Below are 22,086 nucleotides of genomic sequence, written 5' to 3'. Positions count from 1 at the left end.
GGCTTGTACCAGGATCAAGGTGACCATGGCAGGTCAGTGTGGACTGCCTGACATCAGTGAGGATGGTTTTTGTGTAATTGATCTACCACCTGAGCCACACTCCCAGGCTTTTGTTTGGTTTTTAGATAGGGTCTTGCAAACCTTTGCCCAGGCTGCACTGGACCTCATCCCTGTCTCTCTGACTCCCAAGTAGCTGGTGTTACAGGATGCACAGCAAGCTTTTGTGTGCGTGCTCACAGTTTGAACTCAGAGCTTCGTGCTTGTTAAGCAGGCACTCTTACCCTTGAGCCACTCCTCTAGTTATCTTGGAAATGGGGTCTTGTGAACTATTTGCCGTGGCTGGCTTTAAACTGTGATCCTTCTGATCCCTGCCTCCTGAGTAGCTAGGATTACAGTTGTGAACACCTGGGCTAGGCTAGCTTTTTGTTTTTAAATCATGAGTCTTTATCCCCTAAAAATAAACCCTGACTTTTCAAATCACTAGTTTGTACCAATGTCTCATGGTGCAGTTCAGTTTGATGAGGCTCTGTCTCTGGTTTTCCCTCTGTATGTGAACCCCCTTTTCAGAGGGGGCAGTGTGAGAGGAGAGAGGAGCAGAAGGAGGAGAAGGGAGAAGAGAAAGGCAAGGGCAAGGGGGAGATGGGGGGAGAAGGGGAGGGAGGAGTTAGTAACTCCAGCCTCCTGTCACCAACTCCTCTAGGTGGCGTCCATCCCATGTAGAAAGCTTCTTCCCTTTAAGGCTGGTTAGCTCTCCTCATCCCATCCTCAGGTCCTTGTCACTACACTGGTTTGGCACCCTCCTCAGCCTGCCCACCCTTGACCCCCCTCCCATGGAGCCAGCCCCCCTCCGGCCCCTCAGGACAAGGTGACATCTGCACCCCAAGTCAGCTGACTTCACTCATTCCAGAGAAGGGCATTTGGACCAACATTTTAGCCAAAAGCCCTGCTTAAAGGAAGAAGAGGGAAAGAAAGAGGCACTTAATAGACTTGGGGCATGACTCAAGTGGTAGAGCAACTGCCCAGCAAGAATGAGGCCCTGAGTTCAAACCTCAGTACTATAAAAAAAAAAAGCCATTTGGTCAATTTTATGATTGAAACATTGAGATTTGCAAGAATCCCTTGGAAAAATGTATTGGATGATTAAAACTAAAAGTTGAATATAGTCATATTCAACTTGCAAAATCATACATTCAGCTTAAAATATTTAAGAGATTTTAATTGACCAAGTTTATAAATGGAACTGAAGATTACAAGAAAAGGCTCCCTCCCAGGCATGGTAACACACTCCTATAATCCCAGCACTCTGAATGAAACTGGAGTTCTGGGCCATAGAGGCTGGATTCTAGCGTTTCCTGCATCTCTGATCCATCCATGTGTCCCAGTATGCCAATTAAAGATGTTGTCACCAGGCTGGGTGTGACAACTCTAATCCTCACGCCTGTGATCTTAGCTACTCAGGGGCAGAGATCAGGAGGATTGCAGTTTTTGAAACTGGAGGACCTGGTGACAACAGGAACTTGCTCAGCTATGAAAAACAGCCCTTTGTTTAAAACAGGAATTTGCAGGGTTAAGTGACACCTCACAAGGCACGGGGCACCAATTCAGGGAAGGTAGCTGACATCTGCACAATGATAATACACTATGCATGAACCCCTTTGACACAAAGACCTCACACTAGCATGGTCCCCTAACCTTGCAAGAAGTCTGAAGCTATGACTTTCGTCAGTACCGTGCACCCGTTATCTCACCAACCCAAAGGTCCTAAAACAGAGACTAAGTTAAAATGTAAGGACATCCATGCATCTGGGATGCTGTTGTGGAGGCTCCTTTACATGTTAAAATATTTATAATCCATCAACGTACAAATAAACAGTCTAACACTACCAAACTGGGAGGTGGAGGCAGGAAGATCCCACGTTTGAGGCCAGCCGGGCTCATTCACATAGAGATGTATCTGGAGTCCTAGGCCAGAGGCCCAATCCCAAGGATTCCAGCATGTCTGGTTCTGTTCTCTTTCCCCAATCCCCCAAATGAAGCTGCGGGAAGGGGCAGAAAAAGAAGATTTATTATGGGTCACAGGCATGTTGTAGGAAGAGCCAAAGTAACCATTTTGTTACCTGAAAGCGGGTCTCCCTGGCCTCAGTGCCAACTCACAAATAACGAGAGCAGGATTATTTAATTTTTTTTTTTTTTTGGAAGCACTGGGGTTTGAACTCAGGGCCTCACACTTACCACACAGGCACTTTTACCACTGGAGCCACTCCGCCAGCCCTTAAATGCTTTTCTTTTCTTTTTTTTTTTTTCTAAATGGTACTGAGGTTTGAACCCAGAGCCTACACCTTGAGCCACTGCACCAGCACTTTCTTTGTGATGGGTTTTTTCAAGATAGGGTCTTGAGACTTACTTTGCCTGGGCTGGCTTCGAACCTTGATCCTCCTGATCTCTGCCTCCTGAGTAGCTAGGATTATAGAAGTGAATCACCAGCACCTGGCTGAGAACAGGCTGTTTTTAAGAAAAGGAAATAAGGTTTATTATTCATCAAAGAGGAGGACAGGGAAGGCAACGGAGGTCTGTTGTCCCACTTCTGAGAGAAAATTTCTGCTTTTTAAAGGGGACCTCAGGGGCTCGGCTTGAGCACATGACAAAATGCATGTCCCAGAACGGGTGCTGGCCTTGGTTCTCCAGGTGCCCTGATGCCACATTTCTAAAGCTGTATGTCTTGGCTAATAGGAAGCTGGTGACACCAAAAGTTTTGCCTTTTTGTCATCTCAGTTACTTTTTCCCCACTGTCAATTTATTTCCTTCCATTTTGTTCATTTGTGGGCCCAAGGAAGGACTCTGTGCTCCCCAGCAGCTTTTAAGTCCCAGTTACAATTTTAGGGGGTTTTGGGGTACAAACATAAGTTTAAGTAGAGGGGAAATTGTGGCAGGAAGCAAGAGATGGCATAGTTAACAGGCTCAGGCAAATTCCGGCTGATTCTGATCTCAGTTCTGGTTCTTGGCCAGTTCTTGGGAAGATGTTGTCATTGTCACCACCCCTGCCCCAGGGTGTGGCCTCATCACCATAGGTCATTGTCCTGTTCCTTTCCTTGGGAGGAGTTGTGGTCCCTTATCAAAAAGATGTTATCCATCTGTCCTGTCCTGTCCTTCCTGGAACCCAAGGTGATTACAGGAGAGGGGTGCAGATGCAAAATGCAGACAGGGAGGACGGGCTTTTCCGCTTCTCATAATTTGTGGGCTCAGGTGAAGAGTCAGGTGGTTGTTTTGCTTTGCTTTTTTTAGCAAAAGTAGTTCTGAAGTACCAATTTGAGTGAGTACCTATTTGAATGGCTCACGCCTGTAATCCTAGCTACTCAGGAGGCAGAGATCAGGAGGATCTCTTGGTTCGAAGCCAGCCTGGGTAAATAGTTTGTGAGACCCTATCTTGAAAAAATCCATCACGAAAAAGGACTGGTGGAGTGGCTCAAGGTGTAGGCCCTGAGTTCAAACCCTAGTACTGTAAGAAAAAGAAAACCCTTACTATATTTATAAGCAGAATTATAACATTTCAAATGGATATTAAAGTTTAAGAGATTTTTAAGAATATCATTTTCATCATGGGAAGATTAATTTACAAAGCCAAGAAAACCTCTGAGTTATCTTCACTGTGTAAAAAAATAACCAGTCAGGTGCCTCATGCCTGTAATCCTAGCTACTTGGGAAGCTGAGATCGGGAGGATCGAGTTTTGAGGCCAAGACCTCATCTCCAAAATAACCAGAGTAAAATGAGCTGGAGGAGTGGGTCAAGTGGTAGAGTGCCTGCTTTGCAAGTGCAAAGTCATGAGTTCAAATCCCAGTCCCACCAAAAAATAAAACAAAAACCAAAACAAGGCCTTCTGATCTTCCTTTCATCTTAAAAACAGGAGTCTCCTGTGAATAATGTCCTCCCCATAGCAGGGGACAAGAAGCTATTCGGTGGAGAGTCATTGCAGAGAGAATCCTGTACCCATAGGCCTCGTCACAATGACTCATCTGTCTTTTGCCTCCCCAAGGAATTTAATTATTATTTTACAAACGCCTTCCTTTTTTCAACTTTATATGAAAGGATCCATGTTTGTTTCTGGTGTCACTGGGGTCTGAACTCAGGGCCTCATACTTGCTAAGCAGTTCTTAGTGCTTGAGCCATTCTGCCAGCCCTTTTTTATGTAGTTTTTTTTTTTTTTTTTTTCGTGATGGGTTTTTTTTGAGATTGGGTCTCTCTAACTATTTGCCCAGGCTGGCTTCGAACCTGATCTCTGTCTTCTGCATAACTAGGATTACAGGCATGAACCACCAGTGCCTGGAGATGTTAGGTATTTCTGAGATAGAGTCTCACTTTTGTTACCTGGGCTGACCTCAAATGCTGATCCTCCTGGTCTCTGCCTCCTGAGTAGTTACGATTATAAGTGAAAGCCCAGTGCCTGGATGTGTCTTTTCTTTTAACCCAGGCTTGCCTGGAATTTGAGATCCTCCCCAGTGCTGGGATTATAAGTGTGCATCCCCACACTATCATTTTCCTTGAATTTGAAATAGTCCTCCAGCCTTTTTGATACTGACTTTTTAGAAGGTGTGCAGAACTGTAACTGAAAAAGTCTGATTCGGCGACAGCTTGATAAAGTCAATGCCGTGAGACAGAATGCCAGAAGAAAGAGCTTCACTCAGTGGCTGAAGAATGGAGAAGTGGCAGCTTGAGCTGGCAGATTCCCTTGGGAGCCCACAGTTCATAAGGAGCAGAGATATGCTAATCTGAGGAGGAATATTCACGTCTTTGGGGGGAATAGGCAGAGCTCTTCGGTGTCACGTTGTCTTCCCCCTTCTGTGGTCCTTGTGTCTGGCATGGCCACCGGTAGGTGTTTAAGGTTGAAAGGAGACAGAGGTAGTACGAGATGGATGTCAAGTATTTTCATCTTGTCCCTATCACCTGATCTGACATCTGCAGGCCTTAAGTGAGGAGTCAGTGTTTTCCACAAAAGTGCACTTCAAGTCCCTGAAAAGTAACCTGGACAACTGTTATCATAGAACCCATGTGCCAGAGGTGTCATCTAGTGTAACACTGTTAACGTACTGCCCATTGTGTGACCTCCAAAATTAGTGACTTTTTTTTTTAAAGTCAACTAAGTCCAAGGGAACTGGAAGGTTTATTTAGGGTTTTCCTTAGTAACGGTGTCCCCCATTTTGGCTGCATCCTCGTGCTTACACTCACATCAGAAGGTACCTAAGATCCAGAGGCTGGCAGCTCACGCTTATAATCCCAGCTACTCAGGAGGCAGAGATCAGGAGGACCTAAGGAGTTCAAAGCCAGCCTGGGCAAATAGTTTGCAAGACCCTATCTTGAAAAAAAAAAAACCCATCACAAAAAAGGGCTGGTGGAGTGGCTCAAGGTGTAGGCCCTGAGTTCAAAACCCCAGTACACACACACACACACAAAAGGAAACTGTTTTTATCACTTCCCCAACTCCTGTGGTTTCAGTCCCCCGAGCCCAACACAGTGGGACTGCAAAGGGGGTGCAGGGTTGTGAGGCCCTGGGCGTCATCTCAGCACTGTGAAATAAAAGAAGAGAAGATACAGGGTTTTCTTTGAAAGACTGGCATCAGGCCTGGGATATTCTGCTTTGTTTTGTTTTGAGACAGGGTCTCTATGGTAGTTTAGGCTGCTCTTGAACTCATGATTCTCCTGCCTTTAGCCTCCAGAATGCTGAGATTAGAGCTGGGGTATTTTTGATAGTTCAGATTCTTGAAAAGTGTAGTAGGTTTCTAGACAATTCCACAAAGAGCTTGCCTAGATGGCTGGGTGATGAAGCTTCGTGGCAGAGCACTTGGCTCCATCCCAAGCACTTCAAGAAGAGAAAGCTCTGCTTTCAGCTAGATGCCTGTGGCTCACGCCTGTAATCCCAGCTACTCAGGAGGCAGAGATCAGGAGGATGGAGGTTTGAAGACAACCCTGGCAAATAGTTCGAGAGATCCTGTCTTGAAAAAACCCTTCACAAAAAAGGGCTGGTGGAGTGGCTCAAGGTGTCAGCCCTGAGTTCAAAACCCAGCACCAAAAAAAAAAAGGAGGAGGAGAGGAAAGAGGGGGAGAAGGGGGAGGAGGGGAGGGGAAGAAGGGAGAGGAGGGGGAGGGGAGGATTTGGCCTACATAGTCCATGTGTCTACCTGAGGTCCAGCCCCAGCCTGGCAGGGGATGTAGAGAGGCTCCCCGTGCTGTCTGCTGCCCCCTCCTGAATTCCATGGAATTCCATGGAATTCTCCATATCTATTGTCCTTAGTCTGTACCTGGGAACCTAGAGGACGTGGAGAAACTCCTCTTCAGAGTAGAAAGCACTTTGCTTTTCGACATTTGAAGGCACAGGTCACGGGACCTCGATCCGCTTAGATTTGTATTGTGCAGAAAGACAGATCTCCACAGAGCAAGGTCCGAGTCTTCCTCGATTCTGGTTCTCTGCTTAGAGCTTCTCCACAAGGGGAAGGAGCTGGAACAGACCACCCTTTTGAAATGTCCCCACCGTGTCCCTCAATGTCATAGCCTCGCCCTGCTCACAATCTGCCTTTCCGGGCACCACGAAGTAAGGGTCACCAGCTGCCCCCTTGCCATAGCTGAGTCCTCACTACCAGTCTCTGTCCCCCTGCCTGCAGCTAATCCCACTGCTTCACTTCTGCTACCCACATCCCTCCTCCTCTGCTGCCCCACTGGCAGTGTCCAGGGATCTTGGTTGCAGACAGCAGCGTCCACTTCAGCTAGTCTCCAGGAATTATTGGGAGTGAATATTGGTAGCTTACAGGATTTTCAGGACTCAGGGAACAAACCTCAGTGGTGCTAGCTGATTGAGCTAGAGAAAATTCTGTCGCCAGGGCTTCCCATGTTTCTGTACAAAAAAAAAGGGGAGAGCGGGGAGGAGGGAGAGGTATACTCACAATGTATACACATGTGAGTAAATGTAAAGACAAAAAAATTAAAATCAATCCATCTAAAAAAGTCTCTCTGGGCGTGGTGGTGTATGCCTGTAATCTCAGCACTTTGGAGACTAAGGTAGGAGGATGGAAATTCAAGGCCAGTCTGGGCTTCATAGCAAGACTTGTCACAAACAAACATGTCAGAGGGTTCCATCTCCTCACCCCACGTCCACCTTCTCAGCTTTGCATGGGTACAAAACCATCTGGGTGGAACCTGATCACCTGATGTAGCTGCAAGGGACTCCACAAACAAGTTTCTCCTTCAGCCCACCGGGTGGAAGCTACCTCACTTTTTTGGCATGTGTGTGTGGCAATACTGAGGATTGAACTCAGGGCCTCCTGCTTCCTAGACACGCACTGTACCACTTCAGCCATGTCCCCAGCCCTTTTTTTGCTTTAGTTTATTTTTCAAATAGGGTCTCTCACTTTTTTTTCTTTTTTGAACTTTGAGCCACTCCACCAACCCTTTTTTGTAATGGGTTTTTTTTTGAGATAGGGTCTTGCTATGTGTTTTCCCAGGCTGGCTTTGAACCGTGATCCTCCTGATCTCTGCCTCATGAAGTAGCTAGGATTACAGGCGTGAGCAACCAGCACCTGAGAGGGTCTCTCACTTTTGCCCAGCCTGTCTTGAACTACATTCTCCCACCTCCACCTCCTGGAGTAGCTGGGATTAAAAACATGTGCCACCATGCTGGGTTTGTTTTTTGTCTTCTTTTTATGGCACTACAGGGATTTGAATTCAGGCCCTCCTGCACCACTCTGCCAGCCCTTTTTTGTGATGGTGTTTTTTGAGATAGGATCTCATGAATTATTTGTCTGGGCTGGCTTCAAACCGCAATCCTCCTGATCTCTGCTTCCTGAGTTGTTAAGCGTACAGGTATGAGCCACTGGTGCCCAGCCCTGGTTTGTTTTTTGAGATAGGATCTTGATCTTTTTGGTTGGGCTGGTCTCAAACCACAATTCTTATCTGCTCCTCCAAAGTAGCTGGGATTATAACTACGAGCCACCACACCCAGCCCTCACTGGTCTGGAATGTTATGTGGTATCCCTCTGGCCCCATTCTCTTGGTCATGGATGAACAACTGATGCTGGTGTGTATTCAAGGCCAATGATAGAAACATATCAAAGAATTTGGGGAAGGATTTTAGAACCACTCCAACCAGTGTCACTTGCAAATCCAGACAGCCACTCGAGGCACATGTGTTCGTGTGGGACTTCTGTAAGGTTCTTTGAAGGAAACTCAGCTGAGAAACAGAGCCTTTGACTCTCCTTCTTACCCACGGTTTCTATGTGAGGCATGCCTGATCAGAGGGTTAATTACTTAAGGTAATGTGTAATTGATTTTGAGGGTTGGAGAACAGGTCTCTCTATGTCGTCCAGGCTGGTCTTGAACTCGTGAACTCAAACAATCCATCCACCTGCCCAGTGGCTGGGATTATAAGCATGAAACACTATGCCCAGCTTTAAGTATAATTTTTGCCATCACCACGAGGTTGTCCTGAGTCCCTCTTTCCTCCAACTTAATATAGTTAGAGATATACAAGCACAAAGTTTGAATAGACAATTTTACAAAGGTTGTGGTGGAAAACTGGAGTGTTTTTTTTTTTTTTTTTTTTTGCATTACTGGGGTTTGAACTCAGGGCTTCATGCTTGCTATGTAGGCGCTTTACCATCTGAGCCACTCTGCCAACTCTTTTTTTGTGATGAGTGTTTTTGAGATAGGGTCTCTTGAATGCTTTGCCCAGACTGGCTTTGAACTGCAATCCTCTTGATCTCTGCTTCCTGAGTAGCTGGGATTACAGGTATGAGCCACTAAAACTTCAGTCTTTCACCTGTCTCCTCACTGTGTTTTTCCCAAAGACCAAACACTTCCAATCGGATCTTTAATTATATCGCTCTAAACAATCTACTTGTTTCTCCTGGATTTTTTTGATTTGAGATACAACCTTTTGAGATCCCAGTATGGATGAAAGGGTGTAACTCTCCTTCTTCACCTCCCACACCGCAGACTCTGCACACATACCCACCTGTGTCCAATGAATTATAAAGTAATTTTGGTTCCATGTTTGCATAACCGTGACAATGTCACATCATTCCCCACCCAGCCCTGTGTTATGTCTGTGGTGATGTCTCCTTGCATCACTTTTTCTTCTGCCTGGATAGCATGTCATCTAAACCAGAGTTTAGGCAAAAGCCTGGCTTGGGATTCTCACCAAGGCTCCACCAATATGCCAGACAAATTAAGGAGCTGAGTGGCGGTGAAGGGCCGAGCAGGGGCTTTTACTGAATGCAATGCGATGTGACTCCAGAACAGGAATACATTTCAGCCCATCTTCAGGGCTTTTGGGTTAAATGGAAGAATTGGAGCACGGGTGACAAGGGTGTGGTCAGAGATGTGATCCAGTTGGTCAGGTGGTTGGGCTTCTCGTGATGAGGAAAATCACTGGAGCCAGGCACTGGTGGCTCACACCTGTCTGTAACACTAGCTACTTGGGAGGCTGAGATCGGCAGGATCAAGGTTCAAGGCCAAGACCCCATCTCCAAAATCACCAGAACAAAATGGGCTGAAGGTGTGGCTCAAGTGGTAGAGCGCCTGCTTTGCAAGTGCAAAGCCCTGAGTTTGACTCTTGTCACAAAATGTTTATCCAGCAGCTCTGTTATTTCCAGAATCCAAGGTGACTGCAGGAGAGAATGACTCGGAGCAAAGGAGACATGCAAAATGGAGGCAAGGAGGCTAAGCCTTTCCTCTGCTTCTAGTTTCCCATGGGCACCTGAGGTCCAAGTGAAGAGTCAGTGCCTTTAGCCAAGCAGTCCTCCAGCCCCTGTGGGGACCCCGGGGATGCTGCCATCCAAAATCTCCATTCCACCTACCTAGAGACTTCCGTACCCCTCAGCCTCCTGTTTTCAGTCCCACTTCCAGAAGCCCCTGTGTCATGGATTCCTGAGCCAATCAGTTTTTCCTGCACTGGCCTAGGATCCAGGCTCTTGGGTCTACTAAGATGTTACCATTCATCTGGTACCTAAATTTGTCTTCTTGCTCACCTTCCCTCCCCCCACCCCAGAGTTTACACCTGGATCAGTCTGCTTTTTGTTACTATGACAACATACCTGAGGCAAAATAACTTTACAAAACAAGGAGGTTTAGTTAGCTCACAGTTGTAGAGGCTGAAAGCCCAAATAACATGGTGCTGCCTCTTGTGAGTGCCCCGTGGAGGACAGTGGGAGCCTGTGTGTAGCAGGGAGGAGGATCAGAAGAAAACACACTAGGCCTGAGTCCTGAGAAAGTAGCAGGGAGGTAGGGACGGCATAGGAGAGAGATAAAACCTGAGAAATGTGAACACGAGGAAGGTCAGGGAGAGGAAAGTCACATAGCACTATGGTAAAGTAGCCAATAAAATTAAATATAACCATCTATGGACTAGACCTTGCTTTTTGCTTCTGTAACCTGCTTGCAAGGGGATAGAAGGTGAGACCCCTTTGTTCTCAGGGCTCCGCCTTTGGACATGAGTCCGCTGAGTCTGTGCTGGCACAGTAAAATGTTGCTTCCTGCTAATGGCCTCAGAGTCCTGTATCTCAGCCAGCAAACTCCCGCAACAGGTGTGGTAACAGTCACAATGACAAACAAAAAGCCAGAGAGGGAGCTGAGGGTGTGGCTCAGGTGGTAGAGCACCTGCCTAGCAAGCATGAGGCCCTGAGTTCAAAACCCAGCACTGAGAAGGAGGAGGAGGGGAAAAAGAATGGATAAGAGACCGAATAAGGGACCAGCTCTCTTGAGAGAGCTCAGAGCCCTAAAAAACTACCTTAATCTGAGGGCGACTCCCACAATACCCCAAAAGCCTCTCAGCCCATCAAATGGCTTAATGCACAAGTGTTTCCCATAAGACAGAAAAGAAGGAAGCGGCAGAGAACCACTCACTGACTTTTATTATGTAAGCACCAAAATTTACAAGAATTCCTTTATTATTTATAAAGTTAGACTGAAAGAGGTGCAGAACGGGTGGGAGACACCCCAACACCAGCACAGGGTTTATTCGGGAAGAAGCCCTGTGGAGGGGTCCCCAGCAAACAGCTGGAGCCCACTGCTGCTTAGAGACTGGGGGTAGATGTGAGGACGTGATGGAGAAGTCCCAGGAAGGTCACCAGGTGGGAAAATCCTCAATGGCCCTGTGACCTTCCCGAGATCATGGCTTAAGGGTGGGTCATTCCTTCTGGGCCAGGTGGGAGTTTCTATGGCTGAAGATGGACGTTTATTTTTCTTTAGGGCCAGGTGGAGAGTTTGCAGTAGTCACCTTCAAGGGGAAGGGGGCCCAGTTCCAACATGGCTTCCTTTTGTTCATCCTAACAGGAACCTACATTGCACAACTGAAATACTGAGAAATGAATACATTGTACAAACCACACACGCAGCAGCTTAAAATATTTCAGAGTTTCTACTGAAGTTTAGAACTGGAGGGGAGCACGATAAGAAAAGGAGTGCCCTTAAAAAAAAGTGAAAAATTACACAGTTCACTGTGTTCATCAGTAGAATTGTAGGATTTCACCTGGTCAGGCAGTGCAACCTGTAATCCTAGTACACAGTACGCTGAGGCAGCAGAACCTTGAGTTTAAGGCCAGCTGAGCTACACAGCAAGAGCCTGTCTTAAAAAAGAGAATAAAAGCCTTTTTTTTTGTGGCACTGGGTGGAGTTTGAACTCAGGGCCTCACACTTGCTAGGCTGGCGCTCTACCACTTGAGCCACCACCCCAGCCCTTTTTGCTTTAGTCATTTTTTAGACAGAGTCTTGTGTTTAGGCCTGAGAGAGCCTGGACAGAAATCCTCCTATCTATGCTTTTTGCATAGCTGAGATGACAGGCGTGTGCGGCCACACCCAGTTACTGGTTTTGATGGTGGTAGCAGTGGTGGTGGGGGTCTCCTTAACTATTTGCCCAGGTTGGCCTCGACCCAAGATTCTCCTGATCTCTGCCTCCTGAGTCACCACGCCTAGCCTGTTGGCAATAATGGCGCAGATGGGTTTCAGTTCTTACTGCCCCTTAAGCTTCTGTTTCCCAGGGTCACGGTCCTGCCTCAAGTCTAGCTTGAACCCTCCTTCTGCCCCAACCTCCAATCAGCATGAACCATAAGATCCTAACCAATCAGATCATGCTGAGTCCCACTGAGGGGTATTTAAGCCCCTGCCCCTCTCTCCCTCTCTCTCTTGGCTCTCTGCTCTCTCCTTCTCCCACCCGGCAATAAAGAATCTCTTGGCCAGATCACACCTCTCCACATGGCCATTTTGGGGCCCATATTTCCTTACATAGCCCAGGTTTTTTAATACATCAATTCCATCATTGCAATGTTAATTTACAAAGGGAAGCAAACTCATGGATTATGTTTACCGTGAACAAAAAAAGAACCCAAGTTCACCAAAAATCTGACATCATTGGAGCCTGGGATTCTAAATTCCTACAAATGACTGTGAGCAATTAGTAAGTTTTTCCCCTAAATTATTTCTTGAGAGGCTAAAGGTCAGAAAAGTGTTCGGACATGCTTTTTTGTTCAAGGCAAATGATAATTTGTGGCTGTTAAACACTCAGGGTGACAGTGGTTTTCTGGGGCAGGGGAAGGGGCTGGCTATGTGGGGGACAAGAAGGAAATTGCAGAGACCTTGAAAACTCATTGAGCAGCCCGGTGTTGGTGGCTCATGCTTGTAATCCCAGCTACTCAGGAGGCAGAGATCATCAGAGGATCGTGGTTCAAAACCGGCCAGGATGAATAGTTTGAGAGACCATCACAAAAAAGGGCTGGTGGTATGGCTCAAGTTGTAGGCCCTGAGTTCAAACTCCAGTACCACAAAAATACACAAACATAAACACTCATCAAATATTTCTGTGACACCTGCTCTGCTCCTATTTAATGCATAATGTCCCCCCCCATAAAAATGAGTATTAAGAAATAAATATATTAGCAAATGATTTAGAAATGAAAAATATATACTCAGGGAAATATTATTCAGAACTGCCAAGAAAGATCGTCAGCATAAATGAATAAGAATCAGTCAAGGACCCAGTCTATGTCAGTTCCAAAACATGAAGCAGATTTATGAACAGATAGCAGTTAGTGGAAACAAATGGCCAATCACCAAAGGCAAGTTCAGACATGCCGGCCTCACCAGCCAGGATGAAGAAATGAGAAGGCAAGTCTGTGGGAAACGGCAACCATACACAGAAACTGCCTAAGAAATGTCAGCACAGTCTGATTTACAGGAATAGTGACAGAAATATGGCTGGCGCTACCATAGACCCAAAAGGCCAGATCCATGCCGTCATCCCGAAACTGCCCTTCTCTCTCTTCCCTGTAGACATCAATTCGAGCCCTTCCTGGCTGTGTGACCTTGGCTGAGAGACCATCCCTCTCTGAACCTCTGCTCTCTCCTCTGAACAAAGCAATGAGGCTGGCTGCTCACATCCCTCTCTGAGCTCTGCCTCCCTGGAACTGGACCCCTGAACTGGACCTCCCCCCAGGGAAGTGAGGGTGGGGTACAGGGTGACATAGAAGGCCTGGACTGGGGACCACGAGGGGGACAGGTTCTGAGGGTGCTGTCTCCACCCAACCTTCCACTCCCAGCCTGCAGGTGTCCCAGGGCGCTCTGCCACCAGCTGGGTGTGGCAAGAGTGGGGCAGTGGGGTGGGAATGGAATGTCTTCTCAGGCTGCTTGGCTGTAGGAGTTTCTGCTCCTACACCCTCCCTCTCCCTGCTTTCCAGAACCTTCTTCAATCGTCCACCCTGACTCCCCCACTCCAGGATTCTCCTTCTGGAGTCCTAGGTACATTAAGGCTTCAAAATGGGGCTGGTGGCAGGGAGCCCACTTTGTGTCATTCTTGGTCTGGGTGGGGGGCTAGGACACCCTCACCCAGTGGCCCATTTCACCCTGTCTGCAAATCCAGGAGAAAGACGGAAGAGCTCTGAGAGGAGGAACCAGAGTGAGACTGAGGACAGCCCAGAAGAGATGGGGCCTGGGGGACGTGGCCAGGGACAGAGGCAGTCAGGAGAGGGACGTGGAGAGGCCAGGGAGACCGGTCAGCGACCATGCACAGTTTGCAGCTTGGGCAGACTCCTTCCTGCCCTGCCTCAGTCCTGGGCGGAAATGGGGCGATCCTGCACCCCTCCATGTCTCAGGGAGCGGGAGAGAGTTCCTGCACAGATGAGCAGTGCAGAGGCCTGGGCACCCGAATCCAGCAGGACAAAGCAGGAAAATTGGTGCCCCTGGAAGAGCCGGTTTCTGGATTGTCATTCTGGTGGCTGTGAGCACATTGCAGAGGTGGGCCTGGGTCACAGGACCACATCCTCAGTCCTGGGCAGGACGGAGGCTCAGGCTGGAAAGAAGAGGATGACACCTCAGCAGAGCTGGGCCTGTCAGGACCCAGCATCTCTGGAAGCCAGCAGTGTCTTCTGCCAGCTCAGGAGGTAGGGCTGGCTGGGAGCGGCACGGTGAGCCTTCCAAGGGGTCTTGGCATTATGGATTGTCCTTGTTCCCATGAGGGCCAGGAAAGAGACGGTGTGGCCAGGACCACAAAGGGTGCAGGGCGCTTGGTTGGAGGTGGGAGAGCCAAGTGTGCCCCAGGCCCAGGGTCTGTGCCAGCTGTGGGCGGTGGGTGGAAGGGCTGAGGTGAGTCACCAGGACCAGTCCCGCCCTGCATCTACTTAAGGTCCCCCAGCAGCACTCTGCACATTGCTCTGTCCTACTGACCAGCCATGAGCTCTGTGAGTGCCCAGGGGGCCAGGGATGGGGGCTCAGACCCAAGGTCTGGCCAGGAGGGAGGGACTGGGGGTGACTAAGGCCTCCTGCTCCCAGGAGAGGTGGGGCTGACCCGCAGGGCTCTGAGGTTCTGCCCCGTGGGTGTCCCGCCCTTCCCTTCTGCTTTCTGTGTCCCGGAACATCTTTCTGCCTGCTCTGTCCTTTCCTCTCCTTGTCCTGTCTCCGTCTCCACTGCTCTGTGACTCTTGTCTCTTCTGCCTTTGCTGGAAGTTCCTGTCCCTGGGGTCCGGCCAGGGTCTCCCCCATCTTGGACCCTCCCTCTGTCTCCCTGGGTCACATGCATGCACCTGAATCTTCCAGAGTGTCCCCCACAAGACCTCGCTGCCTCGGGGCATCTGTGCCGGCTCCGTGCTGAGGATCCGGGGCATCCTTCCCGGCTCGGCCAGCAGGTGGGACCCCAGCTCTCGGGGATGATGGGGGGCTCCAGGCTGCGGATCCCACTTCTCCCAGACCACGAGAGAGGGGGACCCTGGGACCATCTCTGCCCCACAGTGTCATGGAACCCCCAGGGCATTTCTGACTTGCTGAATCCTGATGTGCTCATTGTTTTCCATGACTTCATCAATGGGGTGCCGAAGTCTCCCTAAATCTTTAGAGAGCCTCAGGTTCCAGGTCACTTCAGGTACCTAGCAAATAAGCCTGGACATTGCTGTCCGGGGCGCCAAGCATCTGGTTATGCCTGGAGTCCCCGAACTGCCCTGGATTGCAGGACACCTTAACAGCCAGGCTGCGGGCACTGGGACTTCTGGCCTCTGGCATTCTGGGATACTCGGGAACAAGCGGGGTCCCTGGCACCGTCCCTTGTCATCTGTCACTGTGAGCTCCCTGGGAATCAAGAAAAACCGGTCCTTAGCGCCTGGATTCCCTGGCAGCTCACAGACTCTTTGGAACCCCGAAACCTGGGCGGAAGCAGAGTGACTGGTGTGGGTGGATGCGCCCGGGCCCCAACTTATCTGGATGCCTCGAGCGTCTGCGCCCCCAGTCCCTCTCCCCTCCCCCTTGTGTGTGACGTTTCCAGTCCCTGGGCTCTGCACATGAGCACAGTGCTTGACTGCGTCCTAGCCGCGGTCACTGAGCCCCGATCCCGTCTCCCACGCAGGTTCCACGTGAACCTGCTGTGCAGCGAGGACCAGGGCGCGGACGCCGCCCTGCACGTTAACCCGCGGCTGGACACGTCCGAGGTGGTGTTCAACAGCAAGGAGCAGGGCGGCTGGGGCCGCGAGGAGCGGGGCGCGGGCATGCCGTTCCAGCGCGGGCAGCCCTTCGAGGTGCTCCTCATCGCCACCGACGACGGCTTCAAGGTGCGGCTCGGGGACAGCGGAATGGAGGGGACCCAGGTCCCGCAGCGCAGCGTGCGGGCAGCGGTGCAGTGTTGTGCGTGGGAAGGACCTCGCGATGGGGTGGCGTGGCCACGGCGAGCAGGGACGCCCAGACCTGGCCTGTGCCACCCCCGCCCCGCAGGCTGGACAGGAGGAGGCGCGAGCTGAGCGCCGAGGGTGGCTGTCCTCGCGGACACGCGTGCTCAGAGCCGCCACCCCGACCCCCTCGGGTCACGCGCGCCCGCGTGGGAGCGCTGTGGTGGCGGAGGGGGTGTGGGGAGAATGACCTGGGGACAGCGCCCAAGATCGCCTCCTGGCGGGGCGACGTCGCTGAGACCTCCCACCACTCAGCCCGGCACCCTCAATCTCGCTTCAGTGGCGGGCAGGGGGGGGGTCCCCGAAACGACGTCCTCCCTAAAACACTTGGGAAGTCCCTTGCTGTGACCGGGCCCGGCCTCGCGCCCTGGGCGAGCGCTCGAGCGCTGAGCGTCGCGCGAGCCCCAAGCTCTGCCATCTGCCCAGCCGCGGTGACGCGATCCCGGGTGACACTGCACAGTGGCCCCATTTCCGCACCGGGAAACTGGGCGCAGCGCGCCACGCAGCCCGCCACGGCCCCCGACGTCTTACTGTGCCCTTTGTCCCGCAGGTGGTGGTCGGGGACAGCCACTACCACCACTTCCGCCACCGGGTGCCGCTGGCGCGCGTGCGCGTGCTGGAGGTGGGCGGCGACGTGCTGCTGGACTCGGTCAAGGTCTTCTGAGCGACGCAGGGCGCGGGCGCGGGTCCGGGCGGGTGGCGAATAAAGTGCCCCCGTGGTGCTGGCTGTGTGTGTCCCCTTCTGCAGGCGACGAACGCGAGGTTCTGGGGTGAACACGGCGACTCGGGGACACGCAGCGGACCCCGTCTGGGGAGGCCAGGCGTGCGCGTCCTTTGGGGAGGGGACGCCCGGGGCTTGGTCACGGGGTGGGGTTCACTGCGGGCGGGTGGGGCGCTGAGAGCTTCAGGCCGTCGGTCGGCACCGCGTGGCGGAATCGGGGTCGTCACGGTGTCCTTTGGAACGACGGAAATGAGTCCCCGTGTCCTGGTCACTCGGGCACCCTCCCCCCACCCACACCGGGAGAGTGTATGAAATGGCCCCTGCCTGTCACTCCCGTGTCCCCCACGCTGCCGTCCTGGTCCCCAGGAGGCTCCGGTGGCGTCACGGTCCGGGCGTGGGTCCCGCGTGGGGACGTCCCCGGGTGTCCAGCCAGGACCTGCGGCACCCGCCCGGCTTCAGCCCAGAATCCGAGCTCAGGTGACCGTCCCGCGTCCCCTCTGGCGCAGGCAGCACACAGGCAGCACGCAGGAATCTGACTGTGGCATCGGTGGGGACAGGCGGGCCTATGGTCCTGCTCCTGCCTTTCGGGACCCGGTGGCTCCTGAAATCCCTCTGTCCCTTCCCGCACCCGGGGCCCCATCTCAGAGACCTCATAGCTGCTCCCCTGGTCCTGGGGCCGCATGCCGGGTCACTGTCGCGTCCAGTGCTTTAAGATGGTTAAGCTTTTTTAAATTTTATTTTGTGGTACTGGGGTTTTTCCTCAGGGCTTTCACCTTGACCCACTCCAGCAGCCCTTTTTTTGTGAAGGGTTTTTCGAGATAGGGTGCTTCGAACTGTTTCCGCAGCTGTCTTCAAACCGAGATCTTCCTGATATCTGCCTCCTGAGTAGCTGGGATTACAGATGGAGCCACCAGTGCCTGGTTATTTGTTTTTATTTTTATTTGTCAATACCAGGATTTGATTTCAGGGCCAGGCACTTGAGCCAAGCCCCAGCCCTCCTCGCTTTTGGTGTTTTTCTAAAACACCTAAAGATGGTAGCAGTACCATCTCCCGGTTATGCCCAAGCTGGCCTGGAACTCCGTCCTTCTATCCTTTCTGTGTAACTGGTATGACAAGTGTGTGCCTAGCCTTTTGGTTGAGATTGGCTCTCCCTGTCTTTTTCCCAGGCTGGCCTCGAACTGAGATCCTTCTGATTTCCACCTTCCTACTAGCTAGGATTCCAGGTATGAGTGACCTAGCCAGGACTTTATGTGTATTGGGTCCTCATTTTAGGTGGTTTTTTTTTTTTTTGGTAGTACCAGGGTTTGAGCTCAGGACTCCACAGTTGCTAGTTAGGAGCTCCTCCATTTGAGCTCTGCCTCTACCCCCCTCCTTTTATCATCTTTGCTCATTCCTTATGCATGCCTTTTGTAGAATTTTGAAAACAGAAGTTGAAATCACCCACCAGTGGGGTGTCGTGGGTCATACCTGTAATTACAGCACTTGGAAGGCAGAGACAGGAGAATGGCAAGTTCCAGGTCACCCTGAGCTATAGAGTAAGTTTCTATCTCAAAAAAAATTTTTTTAAATCTGCGTGCTTTCTCATTTCTGCAATCCCAGCTACTTGGGAGGCAGAGACTGGGAGATGAGTCTGTTTGAACCATCTTAAGATGGTTCAACCATCTTAAGATGGTTAAGATTTTTTGGAAATTCTTCCCGGGAGAATCTCAAAACGTAGCCTTGATGTGACGCTGGGGTCTGCGGTGCAGGTGGCAGTGGCCCATTCAAAGAACACACTGATTTTGTCCCTTATCCCACCGTGGGCTGGTGGGAGTCCTCTCCTGTTTGAGGAAAATACAGAGGTGTGGAGCTGAGGAGGCAGCATTTGGCGACACAATCTGAAATAGTTAATTTATAAAAATGACATTTATTTGGGTGTCAGTGTCTCACATCTGTAATCCTAGCTACTCAGGAGGCAGAGATCAGGAGGATCGAGGTTCAAAACCAGCCTGGCAATAGTTAGTGAGACCCCATCTCAAACATACCAACACAAGGCAGGGCTGTGGGAGTGGCTCCAGCTTAGAGCCACTTATCTCTATTGAGCTTTCTCTTATCTCCAGAAGGAGGCCTGGTTTCAAACAGGCAAAACAATAAAACAGTAACAAAAACAATGTGACATTTACAAGGGGGCTTATGAAGGTCATCTGTAATCCCAACCGTTGACTATGGAGAGTTCCAGCTGCCTCAACTACAGAATCAGACAGGTCCGGTCTCAAAACAAAAAACAAAGCAACTGGCCACCGGTTGCTCAGCCTGTAATCCTAGCTCCTCAGGAGGTAGAGAGCAGGAGGATCATGGTAGGAGGCAAGCCCTAGCAAAAAGTTACTGACACCCCATCTCAATGAAAAAGCTGGGTGTGGCGGCATGCACTCATCATCCCAGCTATGTGGGAAGCTTAAGTATTAGGATCCCAGACAAAAAACACAAGACCCTTCCTGAAAAATAATTAACACAAAAGGAGGCTCAAGTGGTGGAAGGCCTGCCTCGAAAGCACGAGGCCCTGAGTTCTAACCTCAGTTCTGCCAAAAATAATAATAGCGACACAATAATCCATCACATAGATGGTGGAGTCAAGTGAGTGTCACATTTCCTTGGGGGTCCAAGTCACATAGTTTCAGTGTCAGTTTCACTGAAGTGTACTTTATACATTGCTGCCATCTGTCATCAAGCAGCCACTGCTTTCTCTAGCTTTATAAAAATTTTTTTTAGGTACTGGGGCTTGAACTCAGGGTCTACACCTTGAGCCATTCCACTGGCCTTTCTTTATGATGGTGTTTTTTCAAGATAGGGGCTCTCAAACTATTTGCCTGGGCTGGCTTTGAACTCGATTCTTCTGATCTCTGCCTCCTGAGTAGCTGGGATTACAGGCGTGAGCCACCGGTGCCTAGCATCTAGCTTCATAGCTTAGTGCTCCCCATTCTAGTACTTGGTATGAAAGGACAGTCTCAGCTGTGCCTTGTGAAGCACGCCTGTAATCTTACCATTCAGGAGGCTGAGGCAGCAGGATCACAAGTTGGAGCTCTGGCTACATAGAAAGATTAAGGTCAGCCTGTGCTTCGTAGTGAGACCTGTCTCAAAAACCCACCAACCAAACATGACAAGTGCAGTCTAGCTTTATAGAAGTTTGGTTGCAATTTTTGGAACTTTCTGGAATAGCTTTGAAGTTTTGTGTCCAGTGGTTGGTTGAATCTGACGATGTAGAAGTTTATTAAGTACTGTGTATGAAGGGTGACTGTTTTCTCCCCATCTGCGTGTAATCATTCGTTTCTTTGTTTGTTTTGCAGTACTGGGGTTTGAACACAGGGTCTATACCTTGAGCTACTCCACCAGCCCTTTTTTTGTGTGATTTTTTTTTTTCTAGATAGGGTCTCAAGAAGGATTTGCCTGGGCTGGCTTTGAACCACCATCCTTCTGATCTCTGCCTCCTGAGTAGCTAGGATTACGGGCATGAAATTGCTTTTGCTAAAAACCAGTGACTCTTCACCAGTTCACTTAGATCAGGGTAAAGCCTGGCCCCCTCCCTTCGCTTTGAGTCTGTCTCCTTTGCCTTAAAACTTTTGGAGAGGCACCACCGCTTACCCTGTGTGTAAGCAGGGTACCAGCGTCTACACCTGTCTCCCCGCTTCTAGGCGCAAGGCACAGGCAACAGTTTTGTGCCTGTCTAGGTCTTCCATTCCAAGATTCCTATGGCGCCACCTGTCAGCAAGAAGTAGTTACTGAAGAAATGACCTTTGACCTTTGACCCATCCCAGAAATGGATCGATGAGCTGACAGTGGGGATTTGAAGGAAGGCATTGGCCTAACTAACTCCATTTTCTCTCTCTCTTGCTCTGTTTTTGATTTCTTTATCCTAGTCCTCCTGAGTCTTTCTCAGTCACCTTGGGTTCTGGGAAGAGCAGGACGGAAGGACAAACATTTTGTGACAAGAATCCAGTGGACCCCAGGCAGCAGTGACTTTCACATGAGGAGGCTCCACCCGGCCAATCCTGAGATAATGAGCAAGGGGCCACAGCTTGGCCAAGTCTGACTGACCACGCGTGCCCTGTCCCTTCTGTCTAGAGCGTGGAGGCTCCCGTCAGTACCCCGAGACAGATTTGGGGTCCCTGAGTCCCTTTTCTCTTCTTCCCACCTTTGCCACCTTGATTAAATCTCCTTCCTCCGCCCTTTCCCGCTACTCAGCTCTGTAACTGGCCTTTGGGCTGAGTGTGGCCTGTTGGGGACTTCCAGAGCCGGGGCTTTTGCCCTAAAACTCTGGTAACAATTATTTTTTTTCGTCTTCAGCTGAGGAGGTTAGAAGAGTGTTTGTAAATTTCTGAAATTTGTCAGTTTTCTGCTTTTATTAATTTCTAGTTCTATTACAATTACTGTATTTTTTTTCTCTCTCTCTCCCTCTCCCTCTCTCACTTTCTCCCTCTCTCACTCTCTTCTTCCCTCCTTCCTTGGCTTCCTTCCTTGTGTTCTGAGACAGGGTCTTGTTATATTTCCCAGGCTGGCCTTGAACCTAGGATCCCCATGTCTCAGCCTCCTGAATGCTGGGATTACAGGTGTGTACCACCATACCCGGCTTCTCTTTTTTTTTTAAGCTATTTTACTGATTTGAGCATTATAAATCCTATTTTTATTCTGATAATTTTTTGTAGTTCTGGGGATAGAATCCAGGGCCTTGTCTACACTCGACCACTCAGCTACACCACAACCCCACTGTCGATTTCTTTTACAACTCATACTGGAACCTATGCTAACTAAATTACCAACATCGACAACTAGATGTCGAGCAGGTTATGGTGACTGTGTCTGTAATCCCGGCACTTGGGAGACTAAGGCAGGAGGATCTTGAGTTCAAGGCCAGCCTGAGTTACATATCAAAACTTTGTCTCAGAAAAAGAAATTAAATGTTTTATATATGAATTAAAATGTCACACTGTAACGGTGGCCACTCCTTTGGGAGTTGTTCTTTTGGCTTCTGCTCACACCTGCAATTCTAGCTGCTCAGGAGGCAGAGATCAGGAGGATCAAGGTTCAAAGGCAGCCAGGCAAATAGTTCCAGAGACCCTATCTCGAAAACTCTTTACAATAAAGGGCTGGTGGAGTGGCTGAAGGCTCAAGGTGAAGGCCCTGAGTTCAAACCCCAGTACCACCAAAAAAAA

General features: G+C 50.0%; 1 protein-coding gene across 1 annotated transcript; it reads left to right on the top strand.

The window, feature by feature from the left end:
• The first annotated feature begins 14,661 nt into the window (after positions 1-14,661).
• Positions 14,662-16,906, top strand: LOC109695837 (galectin-7-like). Its single transcript, XM_074057186.1, has 4 exons — positions 14,662-14,709; positions 15,065-15,153; positions 15,864-16,065; positions 16,730-16,906. The coding sequence occupies exons 1-4, from the start codon at positions 14,701-14,703 to the stop codon at positions 16,841-16,843; spliced, it is 414 nt and encodes a 137-aa protein (XP_073913287.1). The 5' UTR covers positions 14,662-14,700; the 3' UTR covers positions 16,844-16,906.
• The last annotated feature ends 5,180 nt before the right edge of the window (positions 16,907-22,086 follow it).

Source organism: Castor canadensis, chromosome 16, assembly GCF_047511655.1.
Source record: "Castor canadensis chromosome 16, mCasCan1.hap1v2, whole genome shotgun sequence".
NCBI lineage: Eukaryota > Metazoa > Chordata > Mammalia > Rodentia > Castoridae > Castor > Castor canadensis.
This window is presented reverse-complemented; position numbering and strand designations above follow the sequence as displayed.

Coding starts and splice junctions, on each gene's coding strand:
- LOC109695837 (XM_074057186.1), top strand. Junction 15,154..15,863: donor CTTCCCGGCTCGGCCAGCAG/GTGGGACCCCAG, acceptor TCTCCCACGCAG/GTTCCACGTGAACCTGCTGT. Junction 16,066..16,729: donor CCACCGACGACGGCTTCAAG/GTGCGGCTCGGG, acceptor TTTGTCCCGCAG/GTGGTGGTCGGGGACAGCCA.